Source organism: Mastacembelus armatus, chromosome 22 (genome assembly GCF_900324485.2).
Source record: "Mastacembelus armatus chromosome 22, fMasArm1.2, whole genome shotgun sequence".
NCBI lineage: Eukaryota > Metazoa > Chordata > Actinopteri > Synbranchiformes > Mastacembelidae > Mastacembelus > Mastacembelus armatus.
Window position 1 is genome coordinate 12,340,889 of NC_046654.1, and position 27,456 is coordinate 12,368,344.

The window sequence follows — 27,456 nt, forward strand, 5'->3', positions numbered from 1 at the left end:
CACAAAGATGCAGAATTGCCCATGGCCTGTGGGCACACACCTGTGTTAGTTTGCTTGTTTACACGTCCAGGAGAGGGCCACATTAGCATTAATATGGAGTCATGTTTGTGCCCACTTGTTGAATCTGTTGTTATTAAATGGCACCTTAGAAGTTAACAGAGCAGATTATCCTCTGTGGGTTCAGCAATAAGTGAATCCTTTCACGCTACATGTTTCATCTGATCCAATGTTTAGAAAAATATATGTCATATTTTAGACACCTAAAATGATCTTGGTGTGCAAAGAACAAAAGGTAAAGACACCACCCCGTCTACGGCACAGGACTGTGCAGTACGTCCTTAACTAAAATATGAATCCAAAAAGTAAGAAAGCTATGGTAAGTGAAAGAAAAAAACAATACTGCTGAAACATCCTATCTGAAGTATTCGGACACATATGGCAAACATGCTCCTTCCTAACCAAAGCAGCATTAGTGAAATTACAATAAGCTTGTATCCTGCATCTTATCAGTGCTGATTTTGATGTAGCTGAACCTTTTGCTACATTAGCAAAAGATCCACATATGATCAGAAAAACTGCTTAGAAAGATATTTTGATTAGATGCCTACTCATAAATGTTTTACCACACTTGAACCAAGTTTGCTTTAATTGAGTAGGCGATATTCATTAAAAGGTACTTTAAAGACAGATTAAGTGCTCTCAGGGCAGTCTGGGCTCAGATAAACCAGGTCTTGGACAGAGTGCTATTTGAAAGATGAAAATGCTTAACTGCAGCCCAAACCAGGGCAGCACTGGAGGGGACAGCAGAGGACAGGTGTAATTCACAGACAGAATGAGGGAAGCAGGATTGGGGATATACAAGATAAATGATACCAAACTAAACACCCTCCCTGGCCTCCTTAGAACTGGATCATTCACACAGGTAAATCTAACCTCATTTGCAAACTTCACACAACCCATTTTCAGGGTGAGGTAACAGCTAATTCAAACTTTACACATGATCACAGGGAGTAAAATGACTAACAGCTGACCTTTGCTCTCTCCAGGCACGGGACTGTAACAGTTTCTGGGGAGTGGAGTGGCAGTGCTTTGAGAGAGTAGTGCAGTGAAATGAAAGTGCAGAAGAGCTGGTGAGGGGGGGATGATAAGTGTCCAGCCCTGTCCAGATTTCCTCTCACTAGGCAGAGTAGGAAGACAGTTTTACAGCAACTACTGTTTGGTTTATGACCAACCATGTTATGAGGGAAAGAGTGTAGCTAGATGGTGGAAAGGGATAGATCATGTCTGTATGTCTGCCACCAGAGAGAGGATCAAATAGGGTTCAATCTGGCTGTCCTGAGGACACAACCTCCTACTCTGCCATTCCTTTTTAGCTTAATTGAAGGGGTTGCTACATCTGAGGGGCTAGAAAGCAAATAAGACAAGTGATTTACAAATATCACCTGGCCACACAACAAAGACACAGCATCACTGCAATTATGCTATGTGGGACTCTACCCTCCAGTGGTCATAATATTGAGTCACTGACAGGTGAGAGCTGATGGTCGTATATCACAATCAACCAGCTTCTCACAGGGTGATTGATGCTGCCATTTAGATTGTGCACACTTTAAATCAACCGGATTGTGTCATCCTGGTCCTGTGGCCCATTACTGAAATAGTTCACCAAGGAAAAGAGGCATTTTGTTTAGTTGTCCAAGCCCACTTCCAAATTGCCACCTTGGATTTTTTCACCTCTCCATCGTCGTCAATCCCAAAGGCAGCCTTTTCATAAAAAACAAACAAAAAAAAAAAAAAACAGTAGGTCATAAAGACAAAGTACCAGACAGGGAGACTATCCATCACACCTGTCAGGTATAATTACCATCCAATATGGGGTGAAAGCCTCTGCATGAGAAAGAGGTGCAGGAGAAGGATTTGTTAAAAAGAGAAATGAAATTAAATGGAGAGATGGATCTCACATGTACTAACAAATTCTGATGCAATATATGCTCTTTCTCTTCCAACCTCCTCGTATTGGTTGTCTTTCATATGTTGCAAATATTTCACATATTTACATGCTGTATATCACAGTCAACAGGCTTTGCTATTGGAAAATATTAAATATAGGGATATTACAGGTATATTAGCAGCAGAGCAGGGCCAGTCAAAGTTGAGTGTATTGTTAGAATTTGATGGTTCTCTCCAACCGCCAATAATCATTGAGATATATTTATGCCTAAATAGCTTGATTGCTCGAGTAAATGTCGAAGAGAAAAAAAGGTCAGCTGTGCACCATAATTTGAATTTTTTGTACAAAATGTATTAAGGTGGCTACATACTGATTACAAAAGCAAGCAATTAAATTTAACCCATTAAACCTTTGCATTTAATAACAGAAGCAAATACATACACAGCTACACATGCTGTTCAGCTGCAATAAGCTATAAGCAATTACAGCACTGTTTATGAAACAATCCATCAAATGGGCATAATTTCAGGGAATTATCATTTGACGGCAGACCCACAGAGATGCAAAGTCTCTTAACCACTGGAAATAAAGCTTATCAAGGAGACTGCGGTGGACGTGAGCTGTTGTTCCTGCTCTGATAAAGTGCTGAGCTGTGCATCTCCGTTTTGCTTCACTGATTGTTTGCTGGACCTGAACGAGAATGAACTAAATGGATGTTTGGTTACCATGGAGCTTTTGTCTGGGTGAATGCGTCCTTTCATCTGGTTCACTTTTCTGCCCACTGCTTCACATGCCATTTGCAGATCATATTAGTGTCCATATGTGTGTATCAATATGATTACAAAACTGTAAAGAAATCAAGCTCGAGTTTTCATATGAAGTAGATGATTTCTGATAAGGTAGCTGAGCAGAGACATCCCACGTCAATGACGTGCACCTAAACAATGCAACAGTGTGTCCACTGTGCCTACCTTTGCCTCAGATGTGGGCTCCAGGTTACACAGTCGGTTGCCCAGCCCCTCAGCAGCCAGGCAGAACTTGCGATTCTCCTTCTGGATGCACGCCACACACTGGAGCACCACTTCATCATCCTGTCAAGACAAAACAGACTTCAGAGCATATGCATTTGTGCATTTGAGAATAGAAGCTGGAATGTGTGTGTCATGTCATGGGAGAAACCAAATTCACCCATGCCCGTGCCCAATCACAGTGCTTTGAAATTTTGCAGTTCAAGACACTGATTTCTGAGAAGATACCAGATTTATTTTTGTATTTAATAGTGATGTCTTATCCCTAATTTCCTATTAAACCATTCATGAGTATCAGAAAACCCACATGTAATATTTACACCATGCTGTGGTGAAAATAATAAAAAACTATAAATTATTAAGAACTATACCAGTTAATTCTAATATATTTCCCTCCTACACAAGTTATCCTTTTCCTCTGCTTCAGCCCAGCTAATTGGGGGTTTTCCCTTCTAAATGGGATGATCAAACAGAGACTGCCCATGGCTCATCCCTTTGACTCCTTCATGCTGTTTACTCTGTTTATATGATACAAGTGAAGCTGAGGCAGTTTTCTGGAGCATTTCACATTTTTAAAAGGAAAGAAAAGTCTAAGTAAATGAATTTATCTGTGTAAAGGAGAAACAATATGTAAGTTTGATGTTGCCTTAGTGACAATGTTAAATGGTGTGTGCATATATTTGAGCATGTATACCTAGTGTTTTTTCTGCTTGTATTAATCTAATAAATATCTTTTGACCAGCTGCATTATGGGAAGGGAATTGTGCTGAGAGCAGAGTGCAGGAGGAGTAGTAGTAACAGTAAAGCACATAACTGCGCAGCAGCACAGTGCATGAGAAAGAGAGAAATACACATGACTGGCGTCTGCGTATCTCTGAGTGCATGTGGATATGCAGAGTATTTTTACACTTGTGTGTGTTTAGAAGCACTGCATAAAAATCAATGTGGCAAGCCCCAGGGCCCTCAAAACACACATGACACATTTTTTGTGTCACGTGTGCCTCAGATGGGGTTCAGAAAGGGATTTTGAGCACTCACATTTCGGTATGTGTGCTAACGTGGTGATATGAACAGATATTTTTAATGTGATACAATTTTGTTGTATCTTACCTTAAAGGTCTATAATATAATTTAATTATATTACTTTTAATTAATTAATAATTATAATTATTTTTTATTGTAATTTTGTCTATATGTTTGTTATTGTCAACAAATTCCCTATATCCCCCCATCTGCTACCTCAAGTATATATATTTTTTAACCACATATGTACAAAACTATCATGTAGTTTGAGAAAAATTCTTGGCAAAAGGTCCATATACAGAAAAGCCATCTTTCAGGGCCTTTAGCATGAATTTGCCCAGCTGTTATGGAGATGGGTCACTTGTTATTATATAAGCACAGTATGAAATTTTGCTCACATGACCACAGATGGGGATTTAGATCAACCCCCCTCAAATGACCACCTGTTATCACTTGACCGAATGTCCATTGGTCAGATCATAACAACTAAATTATCTTTAATCATCATGATAAATATCAGTACTGTCAAAATCATCAGCAATTTCATAATTTTATTTTAAGACAATACTGTGTCCCTCGTGTACACTTACACTGACAAGTACATCCCATCATAATTGTATAAAGGATCGGATACATGTGTACTATGTGTAGAGTAGGAAGCAAATGAGCTTGACATAATTGAGTGTTTCATTCTTGAGACTGTTATGGCAAAGACTTTGGATAGTGGATAAATGTCTTGGATCAATATGAAAATGTTATTTAACTCAAATGCAGATTGACATGAATGAGCCTCTAAGGCAAATGAACACATGGCTGGATCATAACATGCAATCAGTCTCCTTGCTGAGGGAGCAGGCATAGGGTTGATCTGGGACATATACTGCAAGGACAGTATTGATCCACGCATCACATTCCAGCCTGTCTGAGTGCCAAGATGTGCATACAGAGGCAGGCAGGCAGCCAGGCACAGGCGCGCACAAACACACACACACACACACACACACACACACACACACACACACACGCACACACGCACACACGCACACACGCACACACAAATATCTCTTTAATCACAGAGGTTAACTCTTGTGTCTCTGCCTCTGTCTAGCCCATGACTGTCCCTATCACATCCCAGCACTGAAGAACAATTAAGCATCTTTCTCTGTCTCTCTCTCTCTCTCTTCATCTGCCACCAACCTTATTCATCCACCAGTGTACCTCTGGAGGAGGGGGCACTCAGAGCCATCAATCATTTATAGAGTGAAGCACTAAGTGATGTCAGATTGGCTGGAAGGAAGGTTTCTCTCCTCAGTTTGGGATGGTTCATTTTACAAAGCTTGAAAAAACAGTGCCCCTGTAGGGGATTATGCAATATGCGACAATGTGTATATTTGCTAAATTAAAAATGAACTAATTACAATTTCAGCTGACTAGATTCTAATTTGTTATGCATGCAGAGTATTTGGTTTTAAACCAAAATACTGGACAAATAAAAATGTTTTATTTCAAAAGAGCATCACCAAAGTAATCAGGATGTATCCTCTGAACACACTACTAACAAGGCTAAAAAATGTCAATGGAATTGAACTGAAGTGCAGAACTTAGTAAAAAAAAAATTACTCAAATGTGAAAGCTCTTAACAGATGTCAGTAAAATAAACATAATTCATTAAACTGACAAAAATGAGTTAATTCTTTACATTGAACTTAATTCTTACTACTAATACTATTACTACTAATAACAATAAAACAATAATACCGGTACTCTCTCTCTCTGACACGCTTTCACTCATATTCCTCAGGCTGAGTAAAACACCAAACTGCTGAGAGTGTAGGTCTGCCAGAGACATCCAACAGACCAGACCTTGTAGTGCGGCTGGACTGGACTAGATTTATTCACATAAGCTTCTAAATAAATTATTATTATTGAGGATAGTATGGAGTGATTACAGGCTTTAGCAGGAACTAACGGGGTGTTATGGCTCGTGAAAAAATAATCCAGCATTAGGTCCTTATAAGTGTGCAATTAGGGATATTTTTATGTACACTGCTGTTTTGAATCCACAACTCAAGACAACAAAAGATGAGAAGCCCAGGGTGTGTGAAGTGTAATTCTATGTTATTCTGTTTCCCTTAAATACTGGAATAATAAGAAATAGTCTGAACACAAACACTCCCAGGAGGAGTCTGGATTATCTAAGCCTTTGACTAGAAGAGATGTCTATTAATTTTTTTGCAATTTATTTGAACTATTGTATAACTGGACTTACAAAAAAATCATAGAGCCATGAACAAGAGGGAGAAAGAGAATAAAACTCTGCTAAAACGATACCACTCTGGAGTACCACAAAATCTTAGCTGTTTTTGAGCATCATGAGCCTGGTTGTGATGGCAAATGAACTGCTCCAGTAATTCATGTGTTGCTCCAATGTCTCCCATGAGGCTAGTATTACCACTGCTTGCACTATGTTACACCCAGCACTTTATTGTCATGACATTAGTGTTGCTCATCTTCTTTCATGTCAAATACACTACCTCAGGTTTATAGTATCAGTGCTACAGAAAAAATAAACACTACTACACTTTAGCACAACAGTATTACAACTCCCATAGGCATAGGAGCAACATAACAAGCAGTGTCATCATTAATGTGCCTCCTGTTTTAATCCATTAAATGGATCTTGGGTTGACACCTAGCAGAGCCACAAGCCATGCACATTAACAATGTGTTCTGTCACCTCCTGGTAAATAAAGCTTGATTTCACCCAGAATACCAACTTTCTGTTTACACGCCTCCAAAAATGCATTGATGCAATAGGGTGTAAATGTCTAAAGGAGTTCATAAAGAAAAAGCAATTACACCTCCCATTAAGAAGAAATTGCCATTGCTAAGTATATCCCATCAAAGTAAAGACTTGAGGTGATAAAATCCAGACTCCACTGCAGCTGCAGCAGCTTTCTGCCTTGCTCTTTGAGGTCAGATTTGTTCTGTCTTCTTCTGCTTGATCTTGTGCCAAAGAATCTAGTGAATCAAGAGCAAACTGATCCAAGAGTGGCCCTCTGGGAGGAGGTTAAAGGGTGAAGCAAAGCAGTGAGAGGAGGGGAGGGGAGGGGAGAGGAGAGGAGAGGAGAGGAGAGGAGAGGAGAGGAGAGGAGAGGAGAGGAGAGGAGAGGAGAGGAGAGGAGAGGAGAGGAGAGGAGAGGAGAGGAGAGGAGAGGAGAGGAGAGGAGAGGAGAGGAGAGGAGAGGAGAGGAGAGGAGAGGAGAGGAGAGGAGAGGAGATAGTTAGAGTAACAATGGAAAAGCTCCTGTTCACAGAAGCAAACAAGGCCAAATGCAGCACAAACAGCAGACCGCAGCACTTGCCTCCACTTGCCTTTGTCCCCATGTGACACACTTCTACAGTGTGCTAATAAGTCTCCATGATCAGCAGGGGCCTGCTGCCAATCAACACTGTATGGATGCTGGCTCACACACCTAGATGTTGTTCTGGACAGACTGATACAGCTGGTTAGGCACTGAAGAACAAAATACAGCTGGGCAGCAGTTGCAGACTCTACAAGGACATTGTCCCACCTTGCCTCTCTCCTTTGACACCTACTGACATAATGCAGGTAAAATAAAAGACCTGGTGTTTCCCAGGTTCATTAGACTATCCACTGCAGTAACCCAACACGAACAGAAGAGAGGGGAGGAGAGAAGAGGACAGGAGAGGAGAGGAAAAGAGTCTACACAGCAGTTTATAATGACACACTATTAAAATATTGGGAATTGTCAGCCTAACTACTGTAAATTATACATGTGAAATATGATGTAACATTAAGTACTATAGATTTCTTCTTTCTAAACAAGGGCATCATCTACTTGTTCATCAGAATCCAAAAGGATTTAAGACCTGCTCATACTACATTTGCCACGTTGTATTAAAGGGGACTTAATGCTTTTATTTTTTGAAGATTGGCTGTTACTAAACAGTTACCACACTGCCAGGTGTAACCTTTATTCAGCAACTAACAAAGCTAATACTAGCTTGCTAAGGGTACATGGTTGACACATCTGGGCTGACATCTGTAATATATCACAATAAAGTGAACAGGAAAGATTTTAAATTACATTTCACAAAAATAGCACAACATGATACTCACAATATAAAACATTATACATATAATACCAGGGTATATAAGTAGCATAAGGCAGAATCCTGTATTCGGACATTTACCACCCATTCCCAATTGCAAGAACTCTAAACTGCATATTTCTTTGTGTATGTACAAATAAATGAAACAAATTAATAACTGCATTCACAAAAGATTTGCAGTTACATTCAATCTATGTCCTAAACTGAATGTAATGTAGTATGAATGTAGTAATGCTACAATCATTTCCTGTTTACATGTTGATGTGTGTTGCCTTGATGGCGCTTAAGGTGTTTCCTAGCAACCGGTTTATGCATTACTAAAGTCATTGCTTGTTAACACAGCATTTCAATAGTACAGCCTGATTTAGAAAACAACTGGTCTATAAGTTACTGAGAAAGTCTGCAGGACTTCACTTTATGAACAGGATGCTAAGGATCAAATCAAGGTCTTCCAGTAAAAGCAGTGCCAGACCAGAAATTAAAGGATGGAGATCACACATGCTTGTCGCTATCTTACTGTTGCAGTGATTCATAGACTTGAAACTTAATGCTTTTGCACTCTGTGGTGTGACAGCAGCAGAGATGGAAAAAGAAAGAGAAAAAAGTAAAAGTCAGGCCAAAGTGCTTTGTTCTCATGACTCAGTGTTGCTGTGTAAATGGGAGTGCTAATGCTCATCTTGAGGCAAAAGGCTGAACATGCTGCATGCAGAGCACAGACAGGGAGAGAGAGAAAGGCAAAGTGAGCAATAGGAAGCACAAGAATTTCACACACAGACAGAGATACATATTATTAAAATCCCTAGGCCAGAGTGACACCATAACTTAACATCAATATCCACTTTCATCTTGCTTTAAAGGCATTGCTAAGGTGCTGAGGATCACAGATTGTTATGGCACCTGGACTGCACCGGCATGACACACCATCTTTAAACACATTTCAAATTTGTACAATGTGTCAGTTTGTTTGCATATTTCCTTTACAATGTTCCAATGGACATTACAGGATCACATCAGCTACCATTCATGGGCTATCACAGTCTCTACACACTAATATCTATAGCAATTTAAAGAGATTTTTGCACTCTGAAATATAACAGTAGCTAAACTACCAACTTGTCCCATTATTCTTTCTTGGTTTGAAGTAGGTAACTTGCCCAAACGTGCATGGACTCTAGATGGACTTTCCATGAAGAAGTACAGTAAATATGAAAATACCACCAAAACACTGGAAGATAATCTAATCTGGCAGTTCAATAATCCTAGCCATACTTTATCCTCTCACTGTCTCCATGTGTGCGCCACCTAACACATAATGCACTTCAGATACACACTCTCTAATCACTTCAGGCAATTTAATTACCCAATCAACATACACTCAGACTGTACAGCTGTGAACAGCAGTAACCATATGGACCGGTACAATCCATCTTGAAGATTGGACAGGTATGTGAACAGCTTGGGGTGAAAAACGGCATCATCTTAAATGACACAGACTGTAGCTGCTGTAAGCATCACAGTGTGCTATATATGAGTATATATGTCGTGCTATATATGAGTATATATGTCAGAGTGTATAATTAATCATTTATAGTATGTTACTGAACCTTGCATGCAGATTAAACCCTTGGCATTCACCTCTAAAGTGGAGGAGGAGGGATGCTGTAAAGTGTTTCACTGCACCTTACAGCACTGCTTTACCTCCTTGGCTGCAGCTTTAATAATGTGAAATGCTAAGTAAGCATTTTCATTACTTCCTCACAGAGTCTGGGCCATTGAAATATTTCTGCTTTGAGAGGAGGTTTGATGTTGTTATGTTTTTCCTGACTACATAATGGCAGCGGGGATGCTCTGGGCCAATATGTGACTCCAGGCTCCATGGAACAAAAGGCACAAAGTTTCTACTCGCTCTGCTTTCTCTCCACAAAGTGGACTCATTTACCAAGGGAATTCAGACTTTTTGTGGTAGAAAACAGAGATGAAAAAAATATAGGCTGCTTCTACTTTCTCACAAGCGATGTGTTGTTTTTTTTTTTTTTTAGGGAAAGAGCCTTCATGGAGGCCCAAAGGGAGAGCAGCACTAACAGATGCATTTGTAACCATCCTGCATAAAGTAAGTGAAGCATGAATGTTGACTCACTATTTCAACTATGTGAGGACCCAAGACCCAAGGGATGGGGGAAATTACACTTTTCTATCAGGGGGAAAGTGGAAATATAGTAAATGTGACCTAGAATACCAAAGGAGCAGTGATTGTGGACATTTCAGATACCACACCCTGCACACCATCTACTAACAAACTATGTCACTTGTTTCCACAAAACCAGAGTAGTTCAATGTCTACGTGCCATTATTTGAACATTTTTGGGAACCAAGAATGGATGATATCTCACCGAGAGTTAGCCCACAGTGGGTTAGCATAGCTTAGAGGGCACTGGGGTATACTGTGTAAAACATCTTTTTGATGCATTAAGATGACAGATCCTGCCTTTATCTGTCTGATCTCTGTTATTCAAATGTTTTCACACCGTGAATAATAAATGTATGCATTAATAAAATGTATAACAAATGGGAAAGACACTGTTTTATTGTCTAGCCAGATTATCTATTCTTAGATTGAAGAAATAAATATTAGAAATGAATTGTTTTTATCCTGTACTACTGAGATCTGGACAGTTTAACAATATTACTCATATGATCACAGTGTCGGGGATAAAAATATCCATTGTCCTTTAAGGCCTGACCTGACTAAAATTCCTCAGAGTGTGACTGGAGCTGTGTGGGGCTTTTGGCACAGAAGAGAAAGAAGGCAGTGAACTGCAGCTGACACACCACTGTGTCAAACTATTTGTTCGGGGCCTGGTGATGATGCCCGGGTGACGGGTTCTGGTGTCAAAGTTAAAGAACAGAGACTCAGAGTAAAGGATCGCACAGAAGAAGAGAAGACATATTAAAGACAAGACTTAGTAGCAACTGCCAAATTTAGGGACATATCACCCTGAGCAACATTTAATGAAAAAGGAAAGGCTGCGATTCTGAAAAACAGACATCTCACACCTTATCTGTGCTCGGAGTCAGAAGGCAGCCTCTTGTAGGGCAATTTTTGCTGCATCAAACATCAACCAGCAGCACTCTGATTCATCATACATTTCAGGAAGAGGCCATTAAGAGCTTTGTGAGATACTTTTGAAGTGTCAGCTTCTCAGCTATACTGCCACAGCAACATTTCTCTAAGTTGGGAGGGAGTGCTACTGGGGGCTGAAAAAAAAACCCTGAGCACTGCTGCAGAGATACTCAGTCCAGCGAAGAAATAAAAAATGCTCCACCATCTCTGTGTTCCCTCACCTGCAGGGTTAGACAAAGACCAAGCTGTAGAAGCTGCCACCCCACAGAAGCACTGCAGAGTCCTAGAAGAAAGTAGAAGCTACAGTAAAGCTACAGTATAATGTCCTACTAGGAGGGAATGCTCTCAAAATGTGTGTAAGTAGCATATAAGCACAGAGTTTTATTTTTATAGCATCTTCAAACACAGGCAGTGGTGCTGCTGCCCAACATCGACACACACACTCCTCTGGCATTTGTTGTAAAAGGTGCACATTAGACAGTCAATTTTGTTTTTATAACAGTAATCCTGTTGCTATTTTTAAATACTCCCAACCTTAGTGTCCAGTTAAAGTATCTTAGCTGTTCATGCAAATGAATCTCCTGCAGAATCATGCATTTCTTTATAACACACATTGTTGAGTCTGCAGCAACAAGGCCCAATAAGGAAGGTGATATCTCCTTGCCTGTGCTAGCATGATGGGACACAGAGGTTGTTAAAGAGGTATGAATATTTTATGAGGTGGGAAACACCACCATTGTCAATATCAGATGGAGAGTCTGAGACACTGGCAACTGTCTGCAGAGAGTGACATTACTGAATTTTCTTAACAGTGATTGGAGCGCTGGATGCAAATATGTGCAAAGATCTTGCAAATTACCAAATTACACACTTTCATTCAAGTCAGTGAGATCTATCCCTAATATGCACTGGCGGCTCTGGGAACACATTTCCAACAGTACGATGACCTGGCATTACATTTTCAAGATACTAGCAAGGTTTGCTTAGAAACTCAGTAAACTCAGAGAAAGACACTCAACTTTCTCCTCCTATAAAGCGAGGCTCAGCAGTAGCAGATTGCAGCAATAAACACTCCTAAATGGCTTATTAGGGCCACAGTGGGGAGACAGAACATTGGACATAATTAAGGCAGATACCAGAGCTGCTTTATGTAGGAGGAGAATGATTCACAAGTGTAGCCAGAAGTAGTAATTTTAATGATATTTATCCATGGTGAAATGTTAGAAACACTGACATTGTTTCTGTGGTAACAGGGCTGTTGGTTGCACAGGTAGGGTAATGCAAAAAGAACATTGAGTTGCATAGCATGTACTGTTACTTGGGAAACGTATGTAAGCACAAAGCAGACTAATTGATATGCTACTTCAGCACTTCATGTTTCCTAGTTAAAATGGAGTGCTGCTCATCACCTGGCATCCACCCATATACACTGTTTGGTCATGGCTACACATTTAATCTGGCATAAAGCTTCTAATGAGCCAAACCTTTTCTCACTGGATGCCATCCTTGGTAAGTCTTTGGTTTGTTTGACACTTTGGCAGTAATTATTGATATTGTTTTTATTGTTCGTCTGACATTATTGCTTGTGGTAAAATAAACTTAAAAGAAAGTTTTAACATTTTGGGAATTCAGCTTAGTTATTTTCTTATCAAAAGTTATACTCTACCAAAACATTTTGCCTTGCCTTTGCCACTCCATGTAAAAATTTCTAGATACGCCACCAGCCAAGGGCAGAGAATTTTTACAACCAGTGACTAATGGATAGGCACAGCTTTTTGTAGTAGTATAGCAGGTTCGGTAATACAGTCTTGTAAATGTGAGCCAACATTAACTGCCAAGAAGCGATGGCAAAGAGAAGCGGAGACAGAGATGCGAGACGATGGCCCTGCTAGCTACTGAGGAGGCAGCAGCTAACAACGGGCTAACAGTGGCTGGTGGTGGAGCATATGTGGCAAGTGTGCATGTAGTGCACAAGTGTCTTTTTTAAGTTAAAGTTAAATTAGATGGCAGGAGTGGAAATGAAATGGTGAACAGAACCAAACAGTGAACTACACAGCAGTAGTGCAAATGTTCTCCAGTCCACAATAACTAATACTAGTATCTTTTAAATAAATGTGTTTCTAATTGTGCTCAACACACTAAACATTTCAAACTTTTCCTGGACAATGTGACAGACTACAACTGCATACAAAACAACCAAGACATCCTTCATAGCAGTCCTGCTTTGGATGTGGGATTGTTGTCTATAGTTAACAACAAAATTCAAAGACAAGCCTTTGTGCTCTGGCAATTTATGAGCATTTTTAACATTTAATTGACTATATGATCAGGTCATTGAAAAAAACAATACAAATATTTATTAATAATTGGCCATTAAACAATATGGCATCCAATCCCTCACCCAAGTGCATCTTAGGAAAAGACTAACATGTTAATGACGACAGTCAGTATAAGGTCTGCTCCCCTTTAATACTGTAACTGAAAAACATAAGACAACAACAGGGTCTTCTTTTGGAGGAAGCTTCCTACACCACCTTATTAAATATTCATGTTCAAAAACACCAGATCAATCAAGTCCGTTTACCCCATGCCACTGACATTACTGAGGAAATTTCTTCATTAGGTTGCACAATCAATAACTCATTACAACAGCTTTACACTGGGTTGTCTCTGGGCAGGTCTGCTGGCCTAATTCCCTGTAATTCACAAACCCATATCATCTGTCCATCTTCATCACGCACACAGAGAAACACCCTCCTGTTGAACTTTAAACCTTACACCAACTTTTCTGCAAGTTAAGTTTTAGAAAATACAATACTGAGAAGCTCAGGGTTCTGGGGTGGCTCTAATGGGAGACAGTGAGGGAAATCAATACTACAGTAGGAATATGGGCCATATTGTGTTTACATCCAGCACTGGAGGTTGTTAAAACAGTTATCTATTTGATCAAACCCTTATCTTATTATGCTTGACCTAATGTAACTTCGATTTCACCGCAGTATATCATCACCTTCTTAAAATAATGGCCTGTCATTTTTTGACAAAAATGATTTTTTTGCCTAAGTGAGATCTTCATGATGCTGCCCACCTCTGGTAAAATCGCATAAATCCTCAGTTGAACAGATCATGCAATTCTAACCCCATAATATAAGTGCCTATGTCAACAGTGTGACTTAGGCAACTTTATAAGCTTTTCAAGATGGCAATTGCTTCAAAAAGAAAGAAATTGCTCCTAGCTACTGAAGTTACTGCCAATTGCCATTTCAAAAACCCAGCAAAGATAAGGTGGAGGGAGAAGTGAGGAGATGCACATGTCCTTTTGTTTAATTGTTTAGTTGTGCTTTATTGTGCACAGAGTTGAACAATCCTTTCACATTATCACTGAGGAAAAGACGACCTGCCATTTGTTTGGTTTATCTAAGAGTAGTTACAGTTTTGCTGTTTGAGTTTGCGTTTACTGAATGAAAGGGCCACTCACTGCTGAGTTTCTGTGTGATCCACTAGTATTTTCAAATGTTTGTGGCTTACACTTCCCCATGGTCTGTCACAGTAGTGGGAAAAAAAGAAGTGCACTGTTTTACTGAAGTCATTTATTCCAGAAGTAATTTGGCCAAAGTCAGGTTCAAAATTGAGTAAGTTGCAAAGGCAGGTTCATAAATTGGCCTAAGTCATCTAATCCTCTTGTTACATAACTGAATGTTATTTGCATGTCAATAGTCATGTGTTGTCACAACCTTTTTGTGTGAAATGATTAATAAATATAATATACTGTATATCTGATTCAGTTTTTTCATTTTTTTTAAAAACTTGAAAATATGACTTGGGTCATTATTTTAAGAGGGTGACGATATCAGAAATAAATTGTATAAATACTGGAGGTTTTCTATATCTCAGGAAACATAAGGTAACATAAAAACATGCCAAAAACACAAGACAGGACCCCTTTCCATATGACACTGGGCATCAAACACAGAAGTTTTATTTTCATGAAATCACTTCCTTACAAATCTGACTGAATCTCTGACCTCAGATTTGCATCATTATCCTAAAAAAATGCATTTCAATCACCAATGAAACTAAGCTATTACTTTTTTAATTCAACCATGAAATGACAGCAGACCTAATCATAATAACATTAAAGCTCTCCTCCTTAGTGTCGAGTAGAATGCAACAATGATGTCCTCAACTCATCTCTCATCAGTGGGAATAATTTCATGGTTACCTCTAATAATTAAACTCAGGTCAAGTGACAGAGAAACAGGAGGAGCCAAATATAAAAAAGAAGTTAGGAGCTTTTGCTTAAATCATGTACAAACAAGTAGAATTTTAGGCCACAACGAAAAACCAAGAAATATATTATATCAGGCAGTGATAAAATGTCAGCAAAAACCTGAAAAACTTGTTCTTCATGCACTGCTGCAGTGATGTATCTAACTAGAGATGCTTCCATACGGTTTTATAGTAAAATAAAATCTATGTCTGACTGCTCACTGCAGGTCAAAAGCAACTCTGGTTGCCTCTGGGCCAGCATGGAGCAGTTAGATCCGGCCTCCCAACCTGCCAGAGTCTCTCATATCACCATTTCAAACTGCAGGTAACATCCTTCAGAAGCTATACAACACAGCATGCAAATACACATATTATCACGTCAATGAGAACCTGACCAGTACATCGTACAATTACAGATCAATCAGGACCAGCACTTACAATGGCAGAAATCATGTATAAAAGATGCTAAAGATGCAGCTGTGGCTGCAGAGCGCATTAGAGTCCAGGTTGTTGGTGAGTGTTTTGAATAAGGTGTTTTTTTTTTTCCATGTGTGACTCTTTACATGAATGTTAAACCTTGTATAACCTTAAAAACCAGCTGTCATGTCATCACTGCCTGGTTTTGCTGCAGGAAGCTGCTACAGCCCTATAGCAGTTAAGTGGTGTCAGTTATAAATGTGGTTTTACGTTTATTTGTGAAAAGTCAGTCAGACAGTTCTTCTGCAAAGAGCAATGCATTATGGGTTTGTACGTCTTCAATTCTGTTTATATGGAGCCTTTTAGAATTACTGTGTCATGTCAATGTTTTTACGGCAGAAATCAAGCAGGGAAAAATCATCAATACAGTCAAGATTTACAGATGTCACAGATGATGTGCGCTGGAAACACATCTGATACTCACTGACAATAGTACACCAGTAATTTGTCTCAAAAGTTTGGCTATGAGAAGGATACGAGGCAATAGAGATGAGAGATAAAAGAATGGGATAAAAGTGAAAAGCATGTGAGACAATGGGAAACATGACGAAAGGGAACAAAGAAAAGACTAAAGCAGAGCAAAAAAGAGAAACAGCAACAAAGAAGAAATGAGAGTGAGAGACGCCCAGCAGGGTGTTCACAGAGACATGAGTGGGTGAGGATGCAGCGAGCTCTGGCACTGATGCCATGGGCACACAGCATAGCAAAAATTAATTCTTTATTGCTTTACAGTTTTTTGGGGAGGGAAGGGGTCCTGATGTGGTACATTTTTTGTCTGCTTGTTTTGGCTCACTACATTACTTCTTCTATTTTAACAGTCATCGCCTGGATGCAAAGTGAGACCGGTGCCTTCACATAAACAAGCCGAGTGCTGCCACAGTGCATTAGTCACAGCCCTAGTCTGGCCTTTTCAAAGTTGCTACTCCCACTCAAACTGCTAATAGATCACCAGAATTTGACATTCCCCTAGCAGGGGTTCTGCACACGTGTCTGTGGATAATCACATCGTATGCTGTGTCATGTTTTTACTAATAACCAGCTTTCTGTCAGGGTGGATGTACTGTGTGAATTACAACAAAAAGTCTGAGTGAGATTAGAACAAAAGTTTGTTCCAATCCCCCCTTCCTCTTCCCCTACTTCCCATCTGCTCTAATCACAGAACACACAGTAGGCAAGCAATTCATTTAGATAGCTACTCTTACATAATGACCAGCCTCAGCGACATAACTATAAGCTGATATTTTATTCACTATACGGCTTATTAGCAAGGCACTGCTGCCAGAGCTGGTGTATCCGAGGACATTTCCAAACAGGAAACACTGTTCCCGTGGAATATGCAGCCTTATTAAACTCTCCACGTAGCCCCTTGCCCCCTCTGACATTAAACAGCAGTTGGAGGGAAGCTTTTCTCCGAGCCTCCTGCCTCACAATCAGCACCGTTCCTCTTCCTGTAACATCAAATTACCCACGCTGCTCTTTCCCTCTCTTTCCTCCCACTGAGTTGGTTTTATAGCCAGCAGCAGTCCAGTAGGGGTAATTTCTGCTACCACTCCAGGGAAATTACTTTGTGTTGTTAGAGAAAAGGCAGTTTGTGAACTGCTTTATCAAGCTCCTTGACGCCAATAACAGGCAACATTTGGATGCCAGCAAAAATACAGCTTTACATACCCTCAAAGAACGTTTGCCACTATGTGATATGTTGTAAAGGCAACTTCAGAGCAAGTATGTGAATATGTTTGAAAGGGCATATGTGTATCCAATTTGTGCGATTGTTTTCTACAGGAGTATAGTGCAGATCCATACATACAAGGATGAATGTACGTACCGATGTGTATCTGTTCTGCTCCTCTACAATGTGCAGTTCAGCTGTGCCTTGCTTGAACTGATGAATTATTTCTGCACTGTGCTCTGCTGTGGCACGTCTGGTGCAGCCTGACTGCACCACACAGCTACAGCTCCACATTTGCATTCAACACACAAACACACTTTTACACACATGAACACCAAGCTTGCTTGCTGCGCTCCCCTCCATCTCAAGACCATCCAGCTGTCAGCTGCTTCCCTGTTTGAAGGGATGCAACAAGCTGCTAAACCCTTTTTAAAGCAACACGCAGTTTACCATTAGTCAATGTCATCTCACTTTTGCTCCCAGGGTTACAGCTGGAGTAAAATATGTTCACAGTGAATCAGACAAATCAGACAGAACCAGTCAAGCAAGCAATAAATAAATAAATAAACGAAATCTACAACTCTTAGGAAGCTTGACTGTTAAAAAAAAAAAAAAAAATCCTGATTATGGATTGGTGGCATTTCAGTTCAACCCACAAAGGAGCAAAAGTGGTGGTGAAATGTCAGCTCTTTTTTGGAGTGGCAGGCGTGCTGATGTGGTGACCTGTGTGACCACTGTGTAAGAGGTTGGGGGGCTACAGAAAGAGGAGGTACAGTATCAGCTTTTTGTGAAAGGAAGGTCCATTTTTTAAAAGATCACTGCTATTTCTGGTGATGTGAAAATCATTTCAGCACAACACAAACACTGACTTAATAAAAATGTCACTTGTGTCCTTTATGCTAAATGCAGACCTGCACAGACTCACATTGTTGATCTCATTTGACATTTTTACACCTATTTTGTTTGGTAAATTAGGTCTGCTCTGTTTGCCTCAAACTACAGCAGCTTGTGCATCTGCAAACAGCTTAATAAAAGGCAATCACAAGCAGTAGTGCCAGTGATATGCAACCAAACACCTCCTACTGTCTCAGGGTCTAACTGGAAGACCTCCAGCTCCTCGCTCCTTCATCTATCCTAGCCCAGTGTGTATTTTCAGACATGATATGCCTCTCAATGCATTTTACCATAGATGAGTGGATCATGTCATCATCTATCTTTGTCAGCTGTGGAAACTGTACTGTGATTGTTGCCAGATATTTTCAAGCTTCCACGTTGATGTACACTGTAGGGTGTGTGTGTGTGTGTCTGTGTGTGTGTGTGTGTGTTTTACCACAGCCAAGAAGAGCAAAAAATAATCTACAGCCCGATTAATCCAATACTGTGTCCAACAAGTAAAACAGCGTTAGTAAATCCAGTTTGGTTGCATCAACACTGCATTTACGATCAAATGGGCTCAGTTTATTTGCTTAGACCTTTGTTGCTGCACAGGAACCCTGGGGCGACTGTCTGGACCATCAGCCTACACTGCCAGGCTCCCACGACATCACACAGCAGGTGTACTGGTTCTGGATTCAAGTGATACTACAAGACATATTCAGCCTTTAAACGCTAAGAGTTATTTCAAGACGTGGATCACGGTGTTTGCACCGTCAACTTTTTATCATGTTGTAGACAATAAGGAGAAAATAATAAATAAGGCGCTACTGTGGTGGATTATATGTCAGTTTTGCACGGCAGGGAAAATTAAACAGTGCTGTCAACTTCTTGAGACAGACTGCAGAAAAGACAATAGCTGTCAGTGAGCGATGCGCAAAACAATACGGCACTATCACCGCCAACAAGATCTGCAAGAAGGCGCATGGTTATCAAAGGTTATAGGATACAAATAACATGTGTGAAGCAGGTCAAGTGGTCAACCGACACCAATAACCCAACATAAAAGGTACCATGAAAAAGAGCTACACATATTTCCACAGCCACCGGAGCAGCGCTGCAAGTACAAGCGGCAGGAAATGTACTTACAGTTCTGAGGAACTGAATTTCATCCTCTCCTTCTCCACCATCAGCCATGGCTGCAAACGAGCCTGTTCAGACTCCCGAAGCCTCCGCTGGCTCCTCTCTCCTGTCGATATTAGCATATATAGCTAATCCACGGCCATTCAGCGGGGAGACTACCGCAGCATGTGTCAGTCAAGCCGCTGTGCCCAAGCCCCGCTCGCCGCCCAGAGGAGGAGTGTGTGTTAGCATCGGTGGGCTGGAGCAACTGGGGCCGGTGTGTCGGGGAAACCGGGAGAAGCCAACACGCAGCAGCGGGGTCTTTATCTTCGACGTCACCGGCGGACCTCAGCGGTGCAACCGTGAAAGCGCCAATGTTCAAACACAGGTGTGCTAATTAAGCGGCTGACAGCTGACTGTCTAATGAACAGCAGATTTTTGTTTGTTTGTTTGTTTGGTTTGTTTGGTCTCCTTAGTTACCCCTGCCCAGAAAACACGCTACGACGTTTGTACAGCGAAGCTGCTGTTTCCAGTGCAGGTCCGGATCAGCACCATGGTCAGCAGCCCTCTGCACATCACGGCCGCTGCGGCACCGCAGACCTGCATCCCTGTGCACTGGAAACTGATGCACATTCACTGATGACTTTGGAGAAGACGAGAAGAAGAAAGATGTTCATTGCTTGGCATTACTGGCCGCATATTTCTTTACAAAACCCCTTATCACCGAGGGATTGTTAAACTGGATTATGTGCAAACATTTTCCAGTATAAACACATTGTTTATTTATTCCAAAACATGATCTGCACATGGTGGGTGTTTTCCATGATGTCGCTATTCCACTGTGCGGGGGAGATCAATAAACGTGGGTGTTAAAAACCGAAGAACGCATTTCATCCCATACAAAACGGTATTTTACTCTACATATATTTAACAATTTAAATATATGTAGATTTTGATTGGATGAACAGCCACTAAATTATACAGGAAATGAGATTAAACTCAATAATGAATTGCTAAATGTAATGTAAGGATTAGAGTGATAGCAGGGTAACCACTGGCTGAGCACATCTGGCATGATACAGTATAAACCTGCTCATCTCCACAGCTACAGGAAATAAAGTGTGTTCCCCTGTAATGATGCAATGCTGCCCTCTGCCGTCAGTGCTCCATATATGTATGTCTACACATGTTCTACTTTCTGTTTCTCATTTTTTTACTTTTATATTCTGGTATTAATTTAAGATACTGCAACTGCTGCAAAATACTGGATACAGTATTTACAGCACTTCACTTTTTGCATACTGTGTTGTAGATTTGATATTAAATAGATGACATTTACAATTTTTGTCCATTAATCTGTACTCAGTAACGCCTGATAATAAAGTGAAAATTTGGTTTTAGAAACGTTTGTAAAAGTATGAACTTAAAAATCAGGAACTTGAATATCTTATTTACAGAGCATTCAGATTTTTGGTTGTGGCTCTCCAAATTGTGCCCACACACATTTTGTTTTAAGGCCCCACAATTCACACTGCAGTATGAAAAAACAAGACATAAACTTCAAGGAACTAAGATAAAAATTTTGGATCATGACATGGGTATAAAACCATATCTAAGCTCAGCGGACTGATTGTGAAATGGAAGAAGTTTAGGTTTTTGCCAGACGAAAGTCACTTTGAGTAAAAGACCTGAGATAAAACCTGAACACTTTGAACAGAACTCCATACTGAACACTGGGCACTGCTCATCACCTGGTTAATCCATCCCTTCAGAGACTGCACTTGCTGAATGGCAACATTTACCTTTCAACATGACAATGAAATAAAATATACAAGCAGGAGCAGGGACTCCAGTCCTTAGGGGCTGCTGCCCTGTATTTTTTTTCCAACTATACCCACAGCTGTTTACCTGGATCAGGTGTGTTAAGCCAATCAGAAGCTGGAAGATACCATCTCAGATGAAGGGGGAGTGGGAGAAGACAAAATGTCACTATGACACTATGACACAAACACATCTGGACTAAAAACACAACGTCCCTGGCACAGACAAATATATAATCAATAAAACAAAAACACCTTAAGAACTGGAGTATAGTAAAAAGTAAACAGTTTACACAGTAAAGCAGCGATACACACGTCTCTGTTTTGTACCAAACAGCGTTACCTCGGGCCTTCAGAGCAGGTACAGCACATTCACATATTCTCATCTCCCTGCGTGTACAACCTCATCACAGGACCTACCTGCGAGCTGCAGCTGTACTGACTCAAAAACACGGGATGAGGTTAAATCATAAATCACCAATCAGAGAACAGGGAGCCAGCGGTGAGTTTTCCTATTGGACCAAACGCCCGTCAGTCACCGCAGACAAGCTCAGCCGAACAGCGGTGAGCAGTGGCTGGCTGCAGCACTGAGATGTGAAGAAATATTTGCCATGCTGCTGAATCGGGTAAGAAACTGTTTATCTGTTACCAAAGGCTGCTGCGTTTTACCTGCTGCAGGTGTAGCTGTCGGTGTCGCACTTTCAGCCTCTTGTTCACTACAAACAGGTACAAACAGACTCAGGTTGACATGAGGCCAATGCGGAGTTTTTAGACGTGAAATGTTCATTTCTCAGAACTGTATTTCAGTATTTGCTGAGTTTAGTTGCAGTAGGGAAGCCTGAAGGGTAATGTAATTATGCTGCCATCTTAGCACTGAAATGCATTCGTGATTAAACTGCAAGGTGACACACGATTACAGGAGCCCATGTTATGATGTAAACAGTTGAGAGGTTGAGACATGTCGGGGGGGGGGAATCATCTAGAGCAGGAGTCAAATGTGTTCTTGTTTTGCTTGTAAACATTTCTGGTGGCCGTCTAACATGGGGCTACGCATGTGCCGTCGCCTTGTGGGACACTGGCAGTCTTTATGCGGCAGCTTGTTGATGAAATACGGTTGAGAAATGTTTCATCTACTTACACAACAATGCAGGAGAGGAGCATGATGATAGGACAAGGCTAAGAACAAAGGGGTATGAATGAATCTGTCAAACCGAATCCATGGGGATGTTGGATTTTCCTGCGTTTTTTAATGAACAAATGTGTTTGACAGAGAAGGTAGCCTGTGGCTGACCCTCTGCTGGGAAAGAAGCAGTTCGTATTGTGCTTAAAAACCAGCTCTGCATTGACATCCAAGCACAATGTAGTGCCTGAGCTGTGGGAGATTGTGCAGTTTATCTTAAAAATTTAAAGTATATGTTTTATTTAAAGCCTGAGCTCATGCATTAATACAGAAAGTATCTTGGAGTCAAGAAAAGTCTCCAGTGGGATATCCTGTGGATCCAAAGTCACCTTTATTGCTTTGTGTTACTTTCTCACTGACAGCATGAGGACAGGTGATGAATAGCCAGAGATCCCCCTCTGCAGTCCAGACCCAGTCACTCTATCAGGGGGCTGACCACGTACTCGGAGTGTTTTAGTGATTAACATGGCACCCATCATGGAGGGCACCCACACCATCTTGCTCCTGTATGCACCTATTCGTGAGTTAAGCAACGTCAGCCTGTATTTCCCCAGAAGGCGGGCACCAACCTTCAAGTTCAAGAGCCGCACCCCTCGTTCAGAAAGAGCCGGTAATGACCATGACTGGGGAAGGCAGGATCTCGCAGTGTCCGAACAAAGAGGCCAGTCTTCTGACTCCTCAGGCGAACTGCTCAATTCCCAGCAAGCAACAAAGGAGGCTGTGGCAGAGCTCTGCTGGCTAGCAAAAGAGCACCACCAGTTGCTAGTACATCTCTTATCGCTATGTAAGGATTGTGCCAGCAAAGTCAGGATGGGTAACCAGGATGGGAAACTCCAGGATTATATGGAGAGCCAGGAAGTTCACCTTGGAGCTCCCGGTCTCAGCAGCAGTAACTATCCACTCTCCATGTCTCCAGAGCAAAATAAAGCTGTGTCCAAGAGCAAGAAGCTGAAAAGGTTGGGAGGGAAGAAGCATGACAGTGCTGAGGATTTTCTTCACAGTAAGATCAAAATGAAAGTTATGAGTGGAGCTTCATGTGTTGAGCCTTGTGTTCAGAACAGTGTGTCTGAATCTGCAGCTTCAGTAGTGGAGCAGATCCCCAGTACCCAGGGCTTTGTCCATGTATCTGACAGTCAAGTAGCAAGCTCCTGTGTCAGTTCAGTGAGAAAACCCATCCTGCCAGTGGAGGAACCCTTCCAGATCGCTCGTGAGGGCTGGGACTTCATTGTGGACAACCGGGCATTTGACCCCGACATGGATTTCTGTAATGACTTCTGTGAGTATGACAATGAGCTGAGTTACGAGTCGTCTTCCTGCAGCCTGATGGAAAGTCTAACACGACGGGAAAGTGGGAGCAACCTTCGACCTGTGAAAAGGTTTGATTCTCCAGTTGAGACATTATGTGAGAATGCATCAGCAGCCAAAACTGCTCAGCAACTGTACAGCAAAGTCAACCAGAGGAATACAGGGTTCAAGGTTGTGGCCAAAGTGCAGGATGTGAAAGGGAGAGTGCAACATGTCAGCCATACAGGGCCTGCCATGCCACATCCAGGGACTAGTAGCTGCCAGCAGGAATATGGAGAGTGGAAAGCCCCAAAGAAAGACAACCCTCTGGGAGTCACTAGAGAAAAGACAAGTAACCAGCTCTGTGAGGGGCTACGGCTGCCCTTGTCCAACATTGTCAACCCTTCACCACCAGCCAAATCCCACACAAAGAGCCCCTCCTCACCTTCACTCGCTGGCGTCTTCAACACATCTTTCCCTGCCTCAAACAGCCTCCAGAGCATGTCCCCAGTCCTGTCCCCTCTGTCCTCCAAGCAGGCAAGCCCCCAGCTCAATCACCGCATTGTTTTGCTGTCAGATAAGGATGTAGATCCTGATCGAGACAGCTCCAGTAACACAGACGACTCCAAACTCTTCACCGAGGTCATTGACAAAAATGGCAACAAGAGCACCGTTTCACGTCTGGACCTGAACCTCAGCAGGCGGCCGAGCTCCAAGTGGAATTCCTCCAGCAACTCAACAACAACAGGTGAGTTATTAGAAATCACACTTCTCCTACTGTACTTTGAACACACTGATTCATGTTGGAGCTCCCTGTCTTAGATGTAAATGTTGACACCCGTGCTTTTATCATCACAATAGCATGAAGCTTTTGACAGAACAGGCCCTTCATCAGGCTCTATTGACGTTGAAAACAGAACAAGAAAATGATGCCTTAACAGAGATTTGTGTGTGTGTGTCTGTGTCTGTGTGTGTAAGTCAGACATGCTGCCTGAGGTTGTTGTTGAAATGCTCCAGCAATTACTCTGCCTCATTGTAAATGACAAACAATTTCCAATCAGGGTTTTACATTGTCACTCCAGCCATTATCTAATAAACTGACTAGACCAGGCATTGTTTAGTGAAATGTCTCTTGTTAGTCCTGTTAGGGTTTAACTGCTGGGTTTTTGTCTTGGCTTTCACATATGACCACAAATTAAAAACTACCCAACAAAGCTGAACAAGGGGCAAGCAGGTCCTGAGAATAATTCTGCTGATCCATTTTAACTCTCTCAGCACTGCAGGGAAGGCAGAGATTAGTGGGAGTGTCCCAGATCAAAGGCTTAAAGTTGACACAGAGTTCAACCTGACCAGGGTTCTCATGAGTACAGTGCTGACTGTGCATTGCCAATTTGGACTTTGAGAGATCGGTTGCTGCCCCCCCCCCCTTTTAAATCCACATCCTACCCAGTTCACAGAAGGTTGACAAAGGATCAGGGACCCAGCAGGCACAAGGATTAGAAGTTCCTTATTGGCAGAACCGTTTTCATCTTTTTGTCATTGGGTGTATGGCACGCTATTCTCACAGTGACAGAATGAATTGATTTAAATACTCAAAACGCACATTATTTTTGCAAAGCCACAATAATCTCATAAACCCAGTTCAGGGACATCACAGTGACATTTCCTCAATGACCACTTTCTTCTTGTCACTGTCTCTTTAGCCCATTTGGTCATGTCCTGCGCACTATTGCCTTTTGATCACAACAAGAGGTTTCTAAATTGGTTTTAAGTTTATACGGCTTTACTGGAAATTTCTTACCACTTTCCTGGAATTACTCCAAAATACACAATCCAAGTTGATGCTGTTGTTATTGGTCTGATGCTTCGAAATGTCCTTATCATTATTGCATTATGTATTCTGTGATGTGGTAAACATCCCTTTCTGTCACTATAACACAATACTGACTTTAATCTGCAGCAGCAAACACGTGGCCTTCCAGCGATTGTCATTTATTGATATTCCCTGGATGATATATGAAGTCAGATGTCAGTCTTAATCAGTTTATCCCTAGTTTAATATGATGTTGTATTTTTTACAAAGACACTACATTACTTAACTTGATGCATAATAGCACTACACCAACCAGCACAACCACCAGTGTTTACTTCAGTAACAACCAGAGGGAGAATGAGTGCTGAGATGTATGGAGTTAGCTAATTGGTCAATATGGGAATAAATACTTATTACTCATATGAGGATCATTTTAATCTATGGCATTGTTTTTGTGTGTCCACACACACATTGCCATGCACACAGATACCACACTTTCAGATACCTCCTTTTATATCCACTTGCACATGCAAAATGTCCGTTGTTTGGCATTAGACTCTTTAATTCAGTCTACAGTTCTTTGAAATGTCAAAGTTGACATTTGTTTTCATTTCTCTCATTTGTCAGTGTTTTTTTTTTTTTTTTTTTTAATTTCATGAGCATTGGATTTGTGGTATTTTAACCCAAACACTGTCTGTGATAGTCTGAGAAAACAGGATTCACATACAGTATATTGTTGCCCACACAATGCCATCCACATGCTATAAAAAGTAAAGGCTTAACCATCTACAGTAATTATATATTCGATCTCAAGTAAAACCCCTCTGTTGATTTCAGTACATCTCAGCTGGGTACTAGATTGTGCTTGTGTTGCTTGATAACTGAATACACTTCAGATGTAAACAGATAAATTAACATCACAGGGTCCAGGCAAAGGGCTAAATGGGTCAGTGTGAACCTCAGAGCTTTGTGATTTGCTAATGTAGAACTGATTATGATCTGGGTTCTTTAATCTGTGCTCTCTTATTGAAGCTCTGTGCTTATTAATCAGCATGAATATGCAGATGGGAATGGGTGAATGTGAAGTAGCAGCGATTTCTCTTGTTTGCTTCATGTGCTAATATTCCTGTATTGCAGTCTGTGTAACAAAATACAGTATTTACTAAATGAGGTGTGTATGAGGAAAAAAACAGCATCAGGCGATGACAATCTGTTGTTTTGTTACAATAACCAACTCCTTTTACATCTGGACATCAGTCATTTTATTCTGAAAGTATTGACATTATTTGCTTTATTTAAAAAAAAAAAAAAAAAAAGTATCGACCGAACCTGCCATTTCTGCCTCTATATCACTCTGTATTTACCCTCATTCCTTACTTCCCTACCCTTTTTATTGTCTGACATGTTGTAGGTATAATCAGATCACCTGATATGTTCCAACAAGGTCATATGAAAATGATCAGCGCAGAGTCAATCAACTCACTCTCCACACCAGCTGTCATTCAACACAAAGTGCACTGCCATGCCAAATTGTTCTGCCCTGTAAAGACAAAGACCAGGTCTATTCAGATAATGAAGTGGTTTCTGCCAAATCAGGCTAAGAGAGCTATGCTCTGTTTCTCCCTGTTGGTCTGAGCTGCACACTACACACAAAAACAAAGCACAAAGGTTGTTTATCATATAAACTGT

At 41.1% G+C, this 27,456-nt stretch overlaps 2 protein-coding genes across 2 annotated transcripts in view; one reads left to right on the forward strand and one right to left on the reverse strand.

Annotated features, from left to right (window-relative positions):
* LOC113129727 (ryanodine receptor 3-like) overlaps window positions 1-19,795 on the reverse strand; it is a 28,957-nt gene extending 9,162 nt beyond the window's left edge. The window contains exons 1-2 of the mRNA XM_026305794.1: window positions 19,698-19,795; window positions 2,923-3,042 (exon numbers count right to left, since the gene is read on the reverse strand). Of these exons, the coding sequence (XP_026161579.1) occupies window positions 2,923-3,042; window positions 19,698-19,745 (168 nt within the window). The 5' untranslated portion in view covers window positions 19,746-19,795. The remainder of the gene's footprint in view (window positions 1-2,922; window positions 3,043-19,697) is intronic.
* Window positions 19,796-22,038: 2,243 nt separating this feature from the next.
* The window catches only part of LOC113129067 (formin-1), a 46,234-nt gene continuing 40,816 nt past the window's right edge, over window positions 22,039-27,456 (forward strand). Inside the window, exons 1-2 of the mRNA XM_026304796.1 lie at window positions 22,039-22,116; window positions 23,033-24,702. Of these exons, the coding sequence (XP_026160581.1) occupies window positions 23,136-24,702 (1,567 nt within the window). The 5' untranslated portion in view covers window positions 22,039-22,116; window positions 23,033-23,135. The remainder of the gene's footprint in view (window positions 22,117-23,032; window positions 24,703-27,456) is intronic.